This window comes from Xiphophorus maculatus, chromosome 13 (genome assembly GCF_002775205.1).
Source record: "Xiphophorus maculatus strain JP 163 A chromosome 13, X_maculatus-5.0-male, whole genome shotgun sequence".
NCBI lineage: Eukaryota > Metazoa > Chordata > Actinopteri > Cyprinodontiformes > Poeciliidae > Xiphophorus > Xiphophorus maculatus.
This window is the reverse complement of record NC_036455.1, coordinates 19,492,457-19,511,538: the sequence shown is the minus strand read 5'-3', so window position 1 is coordinate 19,511,538 and position 19,082 is coordinate 19,492,457. Positions and strand designations below refer to the sequence as shown.

The window sequence follows — 19,082 nt, the reverse complement described above, 5'->3', positions numbered from 1 at the left end:
TTGATTCGCTTAGAGCAATTTGCAAGCTCTTACAAGCCTCCAAGTCTTGATAGTCAATTTGCTGGCATTAAGCTGAGGGGTTCCAATTTCACAAACCAGCAATAAAGCAAGTCCAGCCCTCTTCTCGCTCTTCATATCTCATTCCCCTTTCTATTCGTTCTCACAGCTTGACATTTTCAGTCTTGGCGTCTCCCCTCATTTATCCATTTCTCCCTCCAACCTCAGCCCTCAGCGGCACGTTTGAGGGATTAATTGAATAATTAATTCTTCTCATTAGCTTGTTTTTAATTATTTCCTTACCCCCTTTTTTGTGCCGTGTATAAACTCATCTGGTTTTTTTTTTTTTTTTTTAAATTGCCCATGAAAACCGCGGGCTGTCGCGAGTGTAGCCTTAGCCGAATGGCTTTATCGGTGACTCCTAATGAGAGGGCGAGAAGACCAGGCGGAACCAGCCTGACATCGGCTTCGTGCACCGACAGCCATAATGTTAATTTAGCTCATTTAGTGTCCTTGGGCCAATTAAAAAAAGGTGAAAAGGTCCTAGTCACCAGCTGGAGATGCTTTCTGTTTCGAAAAACCGGTCTTGGATTGCACAGGGACTGGACAGCAGCAAACAGAGCCTATGTTGCTGATTGCTCATTTGTTTGCAATGTTTTGAGCTAATTAAATTTATGTTTCCTACATTCACCAGATGTTGGCTCCTTTGAAAGACCTTATTACTTTTAACACAGTCTCTTTCCTTGCTAAGTGGGTAAAATGGTGGGCAAATGGACTTTGTGTGCTTCCTAATGAATAATGCCAGTATTGAACGCAGATTGTATTGTTAGACTACACAATAATGGAAACAGACCCGAAGCCCAACTGACAACTGTAATGTGACCGCAATGTTCTGGCATCCCCTCAGTTTGCTCCTCTATCCTAGATGTTGCTTTCATTTTGTTTGTGTTTGAATGTCATTTAAGTTTGTTGTTTTTCTTTTTAACATCACAACCAATGTACTGTCTTATGCCTTATTGCTATATTTTATTAATTTCTTCTCTTTTTCTTTGTTTCCTTTGCTGTTTCATTTGCTTTGTTCACTGACTGAGCCTTTGTGTTGCATGCTTGTCATGTCGCAGTTTGATCGTAGCCACACAGTCAGCAGCACCATGGGCATCCAAGTCAACAAAGGTAAAGTTAACCCCACTTAACCCCTCCATCACCTTTCTGACCCCATCATTTCTCTAAGTCCCATTGCTCATCCGCATCCAGACATGACTTTCACTTCAGCTGTTCAAGTTCTAAGTGGACTTTATGTGGCTAAGGATGGGCCTTGCCCATCGACGCTGTGGTAGAGGCTTGTAGAAACTGCTTTAGATGTTTGTGTCATGGCATTATATCTCTGTGTGAACTCTTCAGCCATTTCCCTAAAGCTGTTCTCTTTAATTCACTCACTCTTGCATCTTACCGTATCTCCTCGTCTGTTGCTGCAATAAGATGAACATGTACATATTTTATTCAAAGTTTATGCTTTCGGTAACATGACACTACAAAAAAAAGGACTTTTTTTTTTTTTTTACAAAAATAACCTTGTGATTATATGTATTATTTGTAACCTATAGGATTTCATTAAATTGGAAAATACAGTAGTGTTTTTTTTTTTTAAATCTCTGATACTCCCCTAAAAAGCTGTGTAATAAATACATGCTGTAAATTTTATGCCATTCAAACTCCAATAGACCTGACACTATGAAGTAAATGTCGATTAGTTCATAGTTTGTTTTTGGATACCTGGGAAATGAAATTACAGCAACTGGCGCAAAAAAGGACATGGATAAGCAAGTTTCCCCCACATTAACAGGAAAAACATCTGGTCTTTATTCAACCTTGTTAGTCACAGTTTTGTTCATATAATTTTGTTCCATGATAGCTGATGGTAGATATGGACATGCTTTGACAGTTTCTTTTTACATGTTCCCTGACTTATGTAAATCAACACTCTTGTCTAAGAGATGCCCTGTGGTGTCACTTTATAATTACACAACAGAAAAAACTAAAAAGGACATTTTTTCTTTGAAAGTTCTAAGAGCAATCTAAAAATGTGACAAAACTTCACAGGAAATGTCACATTTGTTAAACTTCACTACACCTTGATCTACTGTTACTAGTTCTTCTTCAATGGCCATAAGACAAACTAGCTTTGAAAGGCATACTGTTATTTTACACACATTTTTTATAGTGCCCTTTTTTTCAATGCCGTCTTACATCATAAGCAGCTGTTCTAAAAAGGCTGGCGGCATGCAGTGTCATTAGTTGTCTTTCACAAACAAATTAAATGAGGACACTCATTTAAAGAGTTTTTTTTTTGTTTCAAGCTTTTTTTGTTATTTTTACTAAAAAAAAAACCTGAAAAATGCTGTGGCAGAAAAGGAGGACCCACAGTCAATGTGGTCAATATTAAACACAGCAGTGAATCAATTGGAGCATGCTCATGGGGAAAGCTGGGCTTTGGTGAGTACAAATGACTGTATGATGATCACAATCGTCTTGTCAGCACCGTTACCAAGAGAACTGCAATGCAAAACGGCGCTTCTACTCGTGTTTTCTTTTATTTTTCTGTTTCCCCGTCTTCACTGCCACTGCTACTCTGACCTACCAGCAGGGAAACACCTGTTACTTTACAACAGCTGTCCAGGTTGCAAGCAAAGTGGACACAAAGACCACCCACAGACAAGCAAGCCACAACAAGAATAACAAAAGATAAGACTGCAGAGGTACAGCAGGATAAGTGAGAAGACATACAGACTCGGCAACGGCACTTTATAGACTGACTTTAACGTTGTGTGTGTTTAAGATTTGCATTGAAAAATCAAAAGCACATATTGTAGAGAAGGCATTTGTTTGTATTAACAGACAGTTGTTGTTCCCTCTCAACTTCTTTCACATGCATTAGCTGCAAAGTCTCTAGCACTCTTAGAAATTCACTGCAGATGGCTTTCTGCTAACACGCGTGTCTGTTTTATCCCTTTTTCCCCATCTCATGTAGAACTCGTTCATTTCTCAAACCGACAAATTTACTGCTGTGACTACACAGCCTCGCAAAAGTATTCCCAGATCTTACATTTCTTTTCATTACAGCCACAAGCTCCAAGGTATTTTAGTGGGATTTTTATGTGGTACACAGTCAGAAAGAATTGTCCGACTTCAAAAATAATTGTTCAGTGGAAGGAAAATGATACAAGATTTTCAAAATGTCTAACATGTGGTCTACATTTATATTAAAACTCAAAGAGTTAGTGTGTTGTAGAGCAAGTCTTTTGGGAGTGTGTCTCTGCCAGCTCTCTAGAGCTTGAAATTTTGCACATTTTTTTTCTTTGTGAAATAGTTCAAGCTCAGCCAGGCTGATGGAGAGGCTCCTGTACTGTAAAATCTTGCCAGAGATTTTGAATTTGATCAAGTCTGGACTTTGACAGGGTAATTTTGACACATGTAAAGTATATGACACTGTATTATGGTCGCTCTGAATGTTTGTTTCTTGCTGACAGATTAACCTCCACCCAGTCTTAAGTCTTTTGCAGATTTACAGGTTTTCTTACAGGAAATGATTTCCTCTTTTCTTAAAAAGCATCTATTGTCTCATTGCCTCTGAGCAGTGCTCTGTGAGATGTTCAAAGTTAGGAATAATGTACTAATGCTGCTCTAAATTTCGCCTGACCTTTACATCCAACATGTTTAAAGCGCTGAGATCTTCTAATCCACCTTTAACTATAAAACCTTTAACTATAAAACAACTGGCACAAGAACAAAGTACTTTATAGTATAGTAAAACACTATGCTAAAACAATATAAAAAAAACCCCAGAAGAAATCAACTAAAAACAACAAGGATAATAATGTAAAGCATATACAGTACAGACCAAAAGTTTGGACACACCTTTTAATTCAATGAGTTTCCTTTATTTTCATGACTATTGACATTGTAGATTCACACTGAAGGCATCAAAACTATGAATAACACATGTGGAAATATGCACTAAACAAAAAAGTGTAAAACAACTGAAATACCCCTTATATTCTAGTTTCTTCAAAGTAGCAACCTTTTGCTGTGATTACTGCTTTGCACACACTCTGCATTTTCTTGATGAGCTTCAAGAGGTAGTCACCTGAAATGGTTTTCACTTCATAGGTGTGCCCTGTCAGGTTAAGAAGTGGGATTTCTTGCCTTATAAATAGTCATGAAAATAAAGAAAACCCATTGAATTAGAAGGTGTGTCCAAACTTTTGGTCTGTACTGTAGATCTAACAGTCGTTTGCATAAAAGCAGTGTAGTAGCTATAAGAAAAATACGTTTTCCCATGTTGTAAGTGAAATAATCTGTCAGTACTTTTCCATCTATAACAGATAATAACTGACTTAAATCATCCACCAATATCTTGCTGATGAGTCAATTGTAAGCTAACTTTGCCTTTTTTCAAGTGCACTAAAATCTTTTCATTAGAAACTAGATCAAAAGATTTTGTATTTTTGGAGTGAGTGAAAAGCAGTGCAATGGTTTTTAAGTATAGAGTCAATTGGGAGTAAAGAAGAAGGGACCTAGACTAAAACTCTGTGGGACACCACACAACAGAGGAGCACAGAGGAGGACATGTGGCCACCAAGATTTATTCAAAAAAGTTTCCTCCACCAAGTAGGACCTGAACGACTTCAGTACTGTCTGTGATCTCCACCCACTTCTGCAAGCAAGAATGAAGATACCTAATCCACTGTATCAAAAGTAGCTGTAAAATCTGAAAGCACAAGAACAACACTGTCGCCACAATCATTTGTTAAGAATGTGTAATTAAAAAACTTTACAAGTACTGGTCTGGTGCTGTGTAAAGATTCAAAAACAAAATGGGAAAATCCCATTCCAGAAACACCATTAATTGGTTGCGTACTGTTTATTCAAGGACTTTGGAGGGGGAAAGTAGTTAAGAGACAGACCTGTAGTTGTCAAAAACAAAAATGCAGGATCAAGAGATGGCTATTTAATAAGAAGTTGTACTACTGCATGTCTGAAATCCATAGAGGCCACAACTGACAACAAACTGTGATTTGCCAGTGCAAGAACCAGAGGCCAAATTGCGTCTAAAACGTCTTTAAAAAAGTCGACTGGGGACAGCATCATTTGGAGACCCTGCAGGCTTCAACTGAACAACAGTCACTTGAAGTGAGGAAAGTCACAGGTTCAAACCTGTCAAAGACAGCAGAGAAGGGATCAGAGACTGAAGGGTTGTGAGCAATAGAGATTTGAGCTCAGGCCAAGGAGAAAGTTTTCATAGACCACATAGCTTGATGCAGGCAGGCTATGGCACGATAAGAAAAGATTCATTAGTTTTAAACGATATGCAGGTTTGATAGAATATTGTCAAAGTGATGCTTAGTTTTTGCATCTTTTGCAACTTTTTGATGATGCAGCACACTTTTAATGTCTTAAAAAGACACTTTCAGTTTGTCTTTTTTCTACTTGGCACACTCGTCTGACAGCTCAGGGCTTAGATTTAGTTTTAGGCTGCTTGGTTTTTAATGGAGCCATTGTGTCGCAAGTGTAGTAAAACAATGAGCTTAGCTCTTCAATCTGGTTGTAAAAAAAAGTCTTACAATATATAGGTGTGGGTAAAAAAAAAAAAAAAAGAAAACTCCTCAGCAATGGAGGAAGTCAAAACAACAAAACCACTTTGCAGCAGACCAAGGTTTAGCTACGGTAAAGTAAGGGAAAGTTAAAATAAGAACAGGCAGATGGATTGAAAATACAGCATCACAAATCTGTAGTTTGGAAGCAGGAAGACCATGAGGTTAATAGATCAAGATTAAAAGAATCTATAGGATTAAAAACAAACTTTTGACATGGACATTTTGGGACAATACATGGGAATATTAGCATTCAGCTTGAATTACTCGGATTATTTTGTCTAATTTGTAAAATCACAATAAAATACTTTTATTACTGCTTGTTAGTTGGCAAACTGGAAAGATTCAAGGAGTGTGAATACTTTTGCAAGTCACTTTATCTTAAAACGCTGACATGTAAAAACTACATGTCTAGCACAACTCAAGCATACAGAATCGGTGAAACAGATTATTACAGAACTTCAGTGTCTGCACATGTTGGGAGCGGGAAGAAAAAAAACTGCCTGCTCACCCGATTAAGCCGGAGGAACACTGCTATTGTTTCAAGGCAGAGTTGTCAGTGACTATGATCCCCCCACTTCCCATCCCTCCCCGTCTCCCTCTCTCCTCATTCTTGCACCTTGTCGCCGTCTTCTCATTTCCACACCACAGAGGGGGGAAAAAGGGATTGGAGCATTTCGTTTGCCAGGGGTGAAAAGAATTCATTGATTGTAAGCAGTGCTGGTTTCTGGCATAGCGAAGACGGATGAGATCGGGGGGCTCTCGGGCGAGGAGGGGATGGAGACAGGCAGAGATGGCAAAGGGGAACAGATACAAGCACGGCAGCAGCACAATCGCGTCAGCCGTAGCCTCCCAGGAATAAAGTTGGGCTTAACTGCAGCATTACCCACACGCCTGCATTACAAAATGTTCCTTCGCCAGCATTTAGCATGCAAATTGGCTTCCAGATTATGCCTTTTGTATTCATTTTACAAACTGTCAGGCTATGATGTGGGAAGAATGATAATCAGGCAGATATTGCCCCCTAGCGCTTCACTGACAATCATCACACACTCAAAGAGAGGGTTTGCGGGGTGAGGCAGGGTATTGTGCTCTGCTGCAGAGCGGCGAGTTGCGTGAGCGTGCCAAATGAGGAGACAGACTGGAACAGAGGGAGCAAATAACTCAAAATGAGTTACAAGTGAATATTTTGGGGTTGCTGCAGTGGAGAAAGAAGTGGAAGGGGGGTTGGGGATTATGAAAATAGATCTAGAGAAAACAAAATAGAAGCTGCAGGGAGCTTACTGCAGAACGGAATTAGAGAGCCGATGCGGTCATGTTGTCTAGTCAGGTGAATTCATTTAGCCAAAAGAAAAAACAAAAAAACATTCATGTAGACAGTTTGCAAATTAAAAGCAAAACCACGCAACGTGCAATACAGCTTACCTCCTAAGCATTCATGTTATGACACGGTGTCCTGATGCAGAGCTGCGTTTTGCTGTGTAAGGAAGAAGTAACAGTGTTTGTAGCTACTTGTGACAGCACTTATAGTAAAACAAATATATACAGTATATACGACATAGCATTGTGGTTGTGGTTTTGCTTTACATTTATCTTTATAAGGTGTCAGTTGGTTAGGCTTTGGCACAAAACGTAACAATTTTGTAAAAGCCACTGTATTTGTTGTGGTAATTTTAAAATGCCGTCTTGTAGTTCGCTAAATTTCTACAGCAAATGACTGACAAGCAGCCCTCCAGTCAGTCATTCATAAATCTTTTATCGATGATGTAGTTGTAACATTATTGGGTCGCCTATTAATAAATTTGACGCTAGCTATGTGTGTTGTTTTGTTTTCTTTTACTGGAGTACCAAAATTATTTTTACGTGGTAAATTTAAGAAAAAAAGAGGATCTATGATTTTGACAGTATTGCCTGTCAAAAACATAGACAGTCAATAATGATTTTGCTTTGTTTGAATTGTGTCAAATAAGACAAAAGTTTGACACAATTAGCCTTGTGTCAAACTTTATTGGCTATGTTTCTAACAGCAGTTTGTTGGAAATTTAGCCCATTACCTTTTCTAAATATATTTTTTTATTTTAATCAATTATTAAAACAGAATAGTCACCATTGAATATGTTTGAACTGCGGTCAGCGATAGCTATGACACTTGGTAATATTTGGGAATTTGTTTTCTAGGACTGGAATTCTCAACCTTATGGGTTGTAATTTTTGGGATGCTCCTCACATGTAAGCAAAGGCATAAAACAAGTTCTAATAATTTCCTCACAACCAAGCGCTTTGCATAGTTCCAGTATAAGGCAGACCCAGAAAAAAAAACGAGCCAGAGTAAGTGGTAAGTGGTAAGTTGAACCACATCGTAGCTCTCTCCTTTGCAGACTTTGACGGACAATGATGCATGTCTTTTGGACAGCTGTGCACCTCCACCAAGGGAACCTGTAAGAGCATAAATATTTGATGAGGTGAAAAAGATACAATGAGGAATCCCGGTGACTCTCCGTGTTGGTTTCAGCGCTCCTGGTCCCTTTCGGGAAAGGGTCACAGTAAATCAATATGAGGTTCTACTGAGTCATCATCCGTATCCTTTAATGACCCATTCAGGGAACTACGGCTGCCACAGCAGTAAATGTTTTAGTTCTTTTGAGACTGTTAAATTCTCTTGATAAAACTATGTTAAAACCCCAAAATGCATTTTTTAAAGGAATATACCACACTCCTTATCTCCTCCTCTTTGAATTTGTTTCTTGTCAACAGTTCCACTTATCCCTGTGCCTTTCTCCATTTGTTGAAATGAAATATCAATCGTATAGCCCTTATCTCAGTCATGGTGTTGCCCCTAATTGTGTTCAGAGCTTAAACAATGGATTATGTTGCACAGCAATCTAAGGTCCCAAGCATTGAAGATATTCATGCTTTTACTAGGTGAAAGCAACAAATTAAGTGGGAGAACATGAAAGATGCACTTTATGTTTTTTTTCAAGCAAATGAAGTGTTGCAACATAGTAGAGCTTTTAGAGATTTTAGTCTCTAAGTCTTTTAGTCTGAATGCAAACGTAGTGAATCTCATGATTTTCTCTTGAGAATTGGCATTTGACTGACAAGAAACCTCCTTGATCTTAATGACTTTCTTCACTACTTAAGAAAAAAATGTTGATATTGATATTGATCGTCCTTTTCACTGTAGGTGACCGGGTACGGTAAGTAAAGAAGCTCAGCATTTCAAGCAGAATAACGTCACAGCACCCCTGTAGGTCGGATACATACAGTACGCACAATGAGAGAACTAAACTATAAAACTAACAAAAAAAAGCCATTGTGAAAAAAATTAACTGTAAATTATTATAGGTCATTATTAAAATTCAATTGTGTTGCACTATAGATCTCAGTTGAGAATTTTTTGTGTTATAAATTATGATACTAATAATACTGTTCATAGTGAATCACATTGATAAAAACACATGTAAAATTCTAATGTATCCGAATTAATGAACAAACCGACATTCTTGGCTGATTTAGCAGAATTACACAATGGCTTCAAGAAAATACCAGGTTGTAACATACAAAGGGATTGCATTTCTTTTAACAGATGTTTTTTTGGGGGAACCACATCTGCTTGTAAATTGTTTGTAACAACACAACTGTTGTTTTACAGTGAAGTGATCATACCACTGGTTGGCCAAAGAACAATAGCTTGTTTGGCTTTACAATTCACCATTTCAAGATTCTGACCACATTGTGGAAGCAATATTTTTCTTCTATGATTCCAGTGTAATTACCCTGTGAAAGCGCTTGGCTACAGACAATGCAGACTATGAGTAACATGTACAAATTAAGAAATATTGGATTACTGGATACTGGATTACTTTCCATTCCAGTTTTGCTTTGCAGCTTCTCTGCTTTTGGTTCTGTAAGTTGGCAAGAATTTAAAAGGTAAAGATTAATTCTGAAAGTTGTCTAAACTTTTTGCCACAACCTCCGTTGCTGTATTATTTTTAAAATGCAACTATGATCTAAAACACGTCAGGCCAGACAGGAGTTTTTACAGCGCATCTTTCCAACATTCAAGCCATAATAAGATTTTTTATTTTTATTTTTTCCCCTAACATTGCTCCTTTCCCCTTCTCATCCTTCTCTGTCAGGACAAGTCCAACCCCGAGGACCAAAGCTCCTGGGACAGCTTCAAGACCATGACCCCCGAGCTGTCTATCGTGCCTGGGGAGCAGAAAGACCGTCTGGAATTGCACAATAAGAACTGGGACTCGTCCTCAGCGAACACACCGGACTCGTCCGAGGGAGACTTCCAGACTGAAGTCTGAAGAAGACATGCGAGACATTCATCCTCACCTTAATCACAGACCTGAGATAATGTTGAGATACAGACACGCACACGCATACACACACGCAGACACAGGACTCCCGAAAAGATTTACATAGGTACGATCTCCTGCAAAGGATCTCAGATATTCTGCTCCCTGCCTCATGCAATGTGCTTTGTTGGATCCCATACTGTATTTGTTTACAGCTGAAGAGGACGTATATTCAAAAGGAAGACTGTTCTTCGCTCTATTTTCGCAAAGACTATCGGTGGGGGTGGGGGTGGGGGTGGGTGGGACAGAACAGGGGCTGGAAAGATCTGTGACTAAAGACGATTTTTAAAAGAACTCAAAAAGAATGAAAAACATAATTTCTGAGAAAAAAAAAGGTCTTGATTTTATTCTGAAGATAAAAGAAAATGTCTTACAAGTGTTTGATGACTTAGGGAGGGTGGTTTGGGGTGGGAGAGAAAAATAAGAATATTTCTGCACTCTTATTCTTTTTTTTATATATATATATATATTGCAAGGGGGGATATTTCACCTTAGTCCCTCCCCCCAAGGCAATTTACGTTTATTATTTTTTTCTTATTCTTTCAAATGGAAGATGAAAGTATTCAGTCACTCTGTCTATCCTATGTGTTTGCTTCCTTTTTGTCACAGCAAGAGTGGATAGGGAATGAGGGGGCAGAGATGGAGCTGCTCACTGATTATGTGCCATTCTCTTTACATGTCTTCAGGTTCTGGTTCTTCTAGTCTCACTTTTTTTTTCTCTCCCGTCACATCCTCTCCCTTACCGTTCCGATCTTTAATTTTGCGTCTTTTCTATTGTTCACTGAAAGAAAACGTCATTCCCCTTCGTCCGGGCACGAAAAAAAAAAAAAAAAAACTGAAACAAATGACAACCAGTTGATTTTTAGTTTCATGTTTTATTAATTTATGCTTCATCTGCTCAAGCTGCTTAGTGTGTTTCTTTTTTTTTCTTTTTTTTTTGGTTTCCATGTATGAAGTGATTCAAAAGTCACATAAAACTTTAAATGCCTTCTTACGACAGAGCACATGAATATGAGGCTACATTTCAAGAGTGTCTGGAAGCCAAAAAAAATATGGACACATGGTCTTAAAGATTGTAGCATCTTCTTTGTTCCTCCCAAAGTTTAAAAGTTGCATGGTTTGATGGGTTGTGAGTGGCTCTTGGTCAGTTGCCCCTTTGCCATTTTATCTACCTTCTGTACCAATGCATTTCTATTTTATCCCTTTCTATTTCCATATGAGCAAACCATTCCTTACCAATGTATTCTGCCATGGCATTTCTTTTATTTTTTATAGTGAAGTATTTTCATGAATTATGTAAATGAATGTTTATTCAATCAAAAAAAAAAACATCCTTTATCATTTTATCTAACTATATATTGTCCTGAAAATTATTACACTGTATTTCCATAAAAAAAAAAAAAAAAAAAAATCCATAATTAATGTTGTTCTGACCTTTGTTATGTTTCGGACAGTTGATTCCTAAAATGACTATTTTAAAGTTTAAGCTAAATTAACTCTAAAGGGAGCTGGTAGTCATTAGTTACCGGAGTCACTGCACCACGTTTCCGTATGGTGGCCAATTCATAGATTACAGACACTAACAAGAAATCCTTGGTTGTTGTAGCAGAGACGACACACCTGAATGGACGCATGGTCGTTGTAACACCTGTCACGGTACAAGGTAAAATTTTCTACCTGGAAAATCTCAGGTTAACTGCAGAATGGCAAAGGGTCAAATTGACCAGCAACTGTCATGAGTCACTCTGATGCCAGATTACAAATTTGCCATGGGTGAGACTTTAGCTAACGTGGGTGCCGTTTAGTTAGAATGCCTCCTCTTACAAAGTTACAAACACATATTTGCATCCCTATAGATTTTTCTCCCTTTATTAGCTTTTTTTTTTTTTGTCACACTTAAACGTTTCAGATTCATGCAACACATTTTAAAAATCAAAGATTCTGACATTTGATAAAATGCTGTTCTCAAAGTATCCAGTCCAAATGGGACCCATGATAGCTAAAGTCCAGTATTTGGTCTTTTTTTTTTAAATTATTGTTATTTTTTCTTTCCAAGATACTAAAGAAAATTGTGCTAGCTTCGTCAGTTGAAAGTGAGTGAGACAATTGGGAAAACAAAAACAAGGACAAAACGGTAAAAAAGATTGTAGCATCCTCTTTGTTCCGTCTCCCGGTTTGAAGGTTGCCTGGTTGGATCCATCACGAGTCACTGCGACGCCAGAAACAAGAACAAAAAGATGGATGATGGGGTCTATGTTGACTAAACACACATTAGCAGCCAATATTCTGTTTCCAAGTTTTAGTAATAATTTGATAAACAAGAAATTGCCTTTTGCTCAAGAGCCTAAAAAACCCCTAGCTTTTTGCTTTAGCGTGCTATCTCTACCTCTTTCATATTGCCTGCTCCGAACTCAGAAACATGAAATCTTAATGCTACAAGCAGCAAGGCCAAATGTATAATTCCTCGTTTCCATGGATCCCAAACTGTGTGTTTATATCTCTGGGCGAGCACAGCCACTGCAAAAAAAAAAAAAAAAAAAAGAGAGCACAAAATGGACATTTCAGAACGAAGGGGAGCTAAAAAATTACGGTTCCTTTAAACACCCTCGCTGCAGTTGTTACAACAGGCGACAGCAGTTTGCCCGTTATTGCTACATTAGTTCGTGAGAGAAAGTGTCCGAGTCGGGGGTGATGATTCCTCTGTCGACGTTCACAGCGGCAGTTGTTGTTGTAAAAGTTTGGAGGAAGAACTGATTTGTAATTTATGAAAAAGCTTGAAGAAAGTGCAAGGGGGGGGTAGATTCCAAGATGGATTTCAAAAATAACATTGTTAAAAAGAGACTCGAAACAGGCAGAGATGAAGACGAAGGGGAGTGCTCAAAACAGTAATTATCTGGGGAAGACGATTTGTCCTGACATTTTCCAATGCAGCCCTCGAACCATCTGTTTAAGGTTCCCTAATGTAGCGGTACAGCAGCGTGGCGCAGATGGCGAGACAAGAGTGGCGCCCTTCTAACCTTTCAAGCTAATCAGCTGATAGGCAAACCTACAGCTCCACCTCTCTCAGAGGAGGAAGGCAGGTTTGATCCCAGGTTGCCAAGGTAAGGTCACTTTCACCTGACCTCCTGCAAGGCTCAGGAACCAGATCCACCGAACAAAGCGTCCGTCTGGCAGCTTCGTGGCCTCACCCGGTAGCTGTTACTCCACGGCGTTTCTCCATTTTTCTTCCATCTCTCAAACTGATCTAATTAAAAAAGAAAAGGGGGGAAGGATATAAAGTCTTGTTCCCATGGTAATGCAATTTACAGGAAGGAAGACGCAATCAGGTTTGCTTTCAATAGTGTAAATGATTTCCTTTCCATTAGTCATATCTTTCATCTTGTAGTATATGGGGAACTCTAGGCTCAATGACGGCTGGTATTAAGATTTTATGGTTCTGAAGAGTAAAACGAGATATTGCTTGACCAATTGAAAAGTCTGTCATGCATTCTTCTATTAATCTTTTTTTGTTTGTTTTTTTTATAATAAAATATGCTGTAATGTTTATTATAACACTAGGTGGACACTGTATGTTAACTTTTAAAGTCACTTTTCCTTTTCTCTAAAAAGCTTTTTTTCCAACTCGACTGTTTTTGGAGAACGAGACGGACAAGAGGACAGATTTTCAAACTGGAATCCAAGTAGAGTTGATTCAGAAATCTTCACAGCTCACCTTTCTACCTGTCATACCTGCAAGCCTTTGAAGCTTCTCTGAACATCTGACATTCCAGCTGATTTTATTACTGACAAACCCTCACTTTCTCCTTCATTTTTGTTCTTTTTATACATAAGATTGTACAAAGTAGTCCTCTAATGTTTTCATAGTGTCTTTTTTTATATGAAAATAAATTTTCAAACTGATTACGGGTGTTTCACATGTGCTGCTTCAAGGGCATCTGGTGAGAAATACTCTCTCTCAAGATTTCAAATGTGTTCGCAATACCCATGTTTTCGTAATATCACTCAGGGAGTCTGGCATGACAAACGCTGTTACCCAGAGGCACTGAAGCTTAACCGTAACCAATCAGAGCACCCGCTGGTCTGTCTAAAAATGTTAGAGTAACAGCTCTGTGGGTTTGAAGTTCTGTTGCTGTGAAATAACCAAACGGGGGCGAATGTCAAGTCCGACTGGATATTGTGTGAAAAATGTATAAACATTGAGCAATGTTTGTGCTAATGCCTAATATCTTAAGGTGGACTCTTCTGAAAAAAAGGTGTTTTTTTGTTGTTTTTTTTAGCAGGAGAATAGAGCCTGTCTTAGACCAGCTCTATTCGTCCACCAAGCGGTACCGGACAAGAGAGGAAGAGAGGACACGACATTGCACATTTCTCAGACTCCTCCACACTGACCCTCAAAGGGACTCGTGGGTAATTAAGTGTGGATGAGTCTGCCTGTGGACCGGCTATCAGTCACCCTGGAGAAAGGCCACCAAGTGGAACCTTCTCAAAGGAGTAAGAGGGGATGAAGGTGGGATCAGCAGAGATGGAAATCAGAGAACGTGGCCCCGAGGATAAAATGCTGAAAGACAAAGTAAAAGCACAAAGGGCGTTTTATAATTACCCCTGGCAGAGTGATTTTCAGTGATAAAAGTGCATTCGAGTTATTTTTCCCCACCGGTTTCAGAGTAATTAAGTTGAAGTACTTGTGGAACTTAAAGAATGACCGTGCTGACAAACGGTACATAAAAAAATAAAACAAAGTGAAAAAGTACGTCCTCTACAAATGTCCTGTCAAGGATTTCTTTTGGGTTTCACATTTACAAGATGAACTCAACCCATTATTGCATCTGACTGACCCTGCTGGGAGGCTGCATGTGTAAAGTGCTTTAGTGCCCCAATGAGCAATTCTGGAAAGTTTATTATAGCTGAGGCAAGCAAAAAACAACAAAAAAGGCAATGCAAAGAGTTCTGGTTTGGGTGGTGATACAGCAAGACACATTGGGCTTTCATCTCAGGTGAAACTTGCAATCCAGTCTTTTTATGCGTTTCTGCTGCAGTCTGTGTAAAACGGTGCACGACAGGTTTGCCAGAATAGTGACGTGATTGTAAAAGTTCACTCCGCTCAACGTAAAAAGCAAATAAATTCTTAAATAACACAAGCAATCACTCACATTTAATGGATTACAGTGCCCTCCACAGTCTGATGAAGATCATATTTTATTGTGCATGTAATCTCGCACTAAATTTTTTTAAAAAATCCCAACATTAATTTGAGTATATTTATGTAACTGTCACGTCAACCAATACTACATGAATGCCAGCTGGTTATTTTGAGTGTCAAGGTTCGTTCATGTCTTGAAACTGTTCGTCACTTTTGATTCACTCTCATTGGGATCAAAGATGCAATATTCAAATTGTTCTGTTCATCATTTCTGCTTTGATACCACTGTTTCTTCGGTTTGTTGTTTATATTTTTCATGTTTAAGGACCAACTCTCTACGAATTAATTTTTAGTTCCCCTAGTGGGCAAACAATTACAAGCTACAAATGAGAAAGTAGGTCAAGACATCAAGTTCAACCGAAGACTCAAGCATCCTGCATACTGGGGTAAGTAAAAGCTCAATATGGTTCCATGTAATTGTTGGATCATTGAGTAGCAATTGTGTACTGCATATACTGTAACAGTGGCAGACATTTACAGCATACATAATATGAGGACTGTGTTGCTCATGCAACTGATTTAATTTGAAGCTGCCAAAAAATAATATGGCGGTCTGGACTATATGATCAAATTGATGAACATGTTGCCAAATGTAAAGAAATTCAATGCGGGAGCTTAATTTTACCGGGCAGCAAATCTCCCTGTACTACTGAAACACAAAACAGAGGTGGCACAGTGTGGCAGGAATAAAAGCTTTTAGGCAACAAGCATTTCAGATGGATTTGGCACAAAGCAAAAGATGAAGTTGTGGAAAGAGTACACATCGTAATTTATTATCACTGATTATTGGAAAACCCCAGTAGAAAATGAAAATGTGTCATGTACTGATTCAGCTTTTTTACCGAGAGAACTCAGAGACCAGACATGGCTTTAGAAGTTTTATTGGGATGTTTCCGATGTCTGGGGAAGGAGGAAAATGGCTTAGAAATAAAACTTAATAGGTGGCAATAATTTTTGTAAATATATACTGTTAACCTATCTTGCTTCTTTCTTTTTTTTTTGTAGGTGAACGTTGCTCTGAGGGAAAAACAGTTTCGACCAGCATGGGACCGAGGTGTTCACCGTGATCCAGACGGTGAAGATTCAGTTGGACAGGAGAGAGCCTGAGGGCTTAAGGTTGATGAAGTTGTGTTTGGTGACCCTGGAAACAGATCCAGGAGGGATGGATGAATGAACTATTTTCAAGTATATTATGATTTCATTACAAAATAATACACTTTCATCACAATCCCCTCTTCTGATAAGAATATGTAGCATTTTATATTAATCACATCAGATTTTATTTTCTTCCCTTATGTTTTTTTTCAGCAGTCGTCCACAGCGGGGCTGCCCGATGGTTCCTTTGGACTTTTTCTTATCAGAAAACTTTTGCATCTCTTGCTAGCTACGCTAGTTTGAGGAGTAAAGCAGCTTGATGAATTTCACTGGCAACCATTCATAAAAAAAGTTGTTCAGTTTGTTTCTTAATGACAAGTAGAAAAATATAACGTTAAGTTTATAACAACAGACGGACAGGTGGGCGGATGCATAAATAGCAAAAAAAAATACAACTCAGAAAAGATCTAATGACTGACTTAAGTGGTGGGTGACCATCTGAATGATTGTCAGAATTCCAAAAATATTAATAGGTAGATGAGATGATGGTAGTCAGGAGTGACTGCAGCACTCAGTCAGAGGTCATGACCCCAGTTACTTGTACATCAGATTCTGGAGTAAAGACACAAGCACACGTAGCACAAACGTACTCCACCCAAACCTGCAAGGTCAAATCAATACAGAAACAGGCAAGTCAGACTTGAAATCTAACTTTTTCCATTACCATCTCAATCTGTAGATCTAAATCCTTTAAAACAAGACTATGTGATGTCCTGTTGTCTAAAAGGGCCATACATGGTGTAAACAGTAGACATTATGTACTTCACTGGTCATTTCTTTATTAAAAAAAGAAATTTGTTTGCTTGCACTTAATAAATGTACGGAAAAAAGTTACATTTAGTGTGACACAAAAATATTATAAGATACATTTCTTTTAAGGGTTTTTCACACCTTTTCCAGAAATATTACTAAATACGGAGGGGGCTATGTGTACCTATAGCACAAGATTTCTGACCGCACCATAGGGAGATTTGGGATACTCAAGCTTTTGCTGTTAACATAACGCGCCACTGCCATGTCTTGAGAGACAGAGATTCTTAAAGTTAATTAGGTCCGGATAACAGAATTTTGATAACTTGATGCTGTCCCAATTGCAATTCCCCAGACAAGCCCTAGTGACTCCAGTGTGATTTGGGCTGCTTAAGAAGTTCTGCGAGTTCTTTTTTGGCTCATCAAACATCTAAAGTACCCATGCAGTCTGGATCCTTTGCACAGACTTCATAAAGCTGCCAGGGAACCATTTGAATCGTTAATTCAACAGACAACCAGGGCGTGGGTGTTATGATTTTGACACTTTCTTCATTAACCCAACTTTACCCTTGGAGGTTTGGAACAACCAGCCAACTAGAGCTACAAGAAAGAAATTGCCAAAAATCCTTCTTGTTTCAAGTGCCTGCCAGAATTATGGATAATTGTAAAAGTTGTAGAAAAACTAAGCACCCACAATGCCAAATATGTGTATTTTCATTTTACTCTATGCCCATTTTGTGATCCAGAGCGTCAAATGTTTCGAATTTCCAAAGGTAAACTGTTTGTGTTGATGACTGAACAAAGCAGCAATATATCAAATTCATACAGGCTTTTTAAAGCATGTTTAGAAATTGTCAGATTAAAGTCATTACACCATTTCACTGAGGAAGAACACAAATCAGAGGCAATAAAGTCCATGCACATGCAAGTTGTAACTCAAAGTCACAACTTTCTAGTATGTAACAATAACACAAACTCCCCTTCAGACAGTTGTTTTTAAATTTTACTTCTAAAAAATAGTGACATGATATCAGCAATAGCACACAGTAGGGAGTTTATGTTTACATTGGGGTTTTACAATCTCATGTACTGAATGGTAGACTGATCCTGCTCAAGAAAATAAACCTTTTGACTTTTTAAACATTTTGTCTTGTCACAACCTCATTTTAGAGTTTTCTACTGTATATCAGCATAAAGTAATTCACAATTGTGGTTATACACAATATTATTAACAAATATCTTTTAAAAAGTAGGATGGAATTCCTTCTATCTCCGTCCCCAAGTCAATACTTTGAGGTGTCAAATTAACAACAAACAAAAAAAACTAAATGGATTAAACAGGTAGCCAAAGTGATATTTCATACACTGGTTAGAAATATTATTAATCCTCCATCTTGTTTTCTGATGTTCAACCAACTAGTTTTGCCGCTACTGCTATACATCATATTACTGAATGCTTTGCCAGGAGTTCAGCTTTGGGTCCGGATTTTTCAGCTCTGACGTTGCTGCCTCCTTTGAAACAGCATTTCACCAGCGGCTGTTAAACACCTGTGCTTTCTCCCATCCAAATTCCGGCCCAGCTAATTCACTGAATGTTTCCATCTCCAATCGTACAGACCGGGATGAAGCATAAGTGGTCTTTTAACCATGTGAGGATGATTTATTCAGAGGTGAGGTAAAGGACTCATTGAAGGTCCTTTTGGCCCCATCAGGCCCCATCCACAAAGCACTTTGCACATATCTTGGCAACCTACATTTAACGGGAACGGGTTGCGTTATCAAGCATCCAAGGACTTCTTGAAACCACCGCATAAATTAAGTGGTGGACCTGGGTTAGCGCGATCCTCAGTTACATGTTGAAGCCCTAGAAATAAATTGCCTGGGAAAAAAATGCTAGTTGTTTAACATCGGTATAGAACTTCTATCTGTCACACTGAAAGGCATGGAAACCAGGAAAAGTAC

At 38.5% G+C, this 19,082-nt stretch overlaps 1 protein-coding gene across 12 annotated transcripts in view; it reads left to right on the top strand.

Moving 5' to 3' along the window:
* adgrb2 (adhesion G protein-coupled receptor B2) overlaps positions 1-10,231 on the top strand; it is a 262,213-nt gene extending 251,982 nt beyond the window's left edge. For 11 of the 12 annotated variants that reach the window (XM_023345456.1, XM_023345457.1, XM_023345455.1 and 8 more), the window contains one exon: positions 9,788-10,231. In XM_023345456.1, coding sequence (XP_023201224.1) covers positions 9,788-9,897 — 110 coding nt within the window. In that variant the 3' untranslated portion in view covers positions 9,898-10,231. Of the gene's footprint in view, positions 1-1,118; positions 1,171-9,787 lie in introns of all 12 variants that reach the window. The other variant, XM_023345459.1, reaches the window with a different exon arrangement.
* The last annotated feature ends 8,851 nt before the right edge of the window (positions 10,232-19,082 follow it).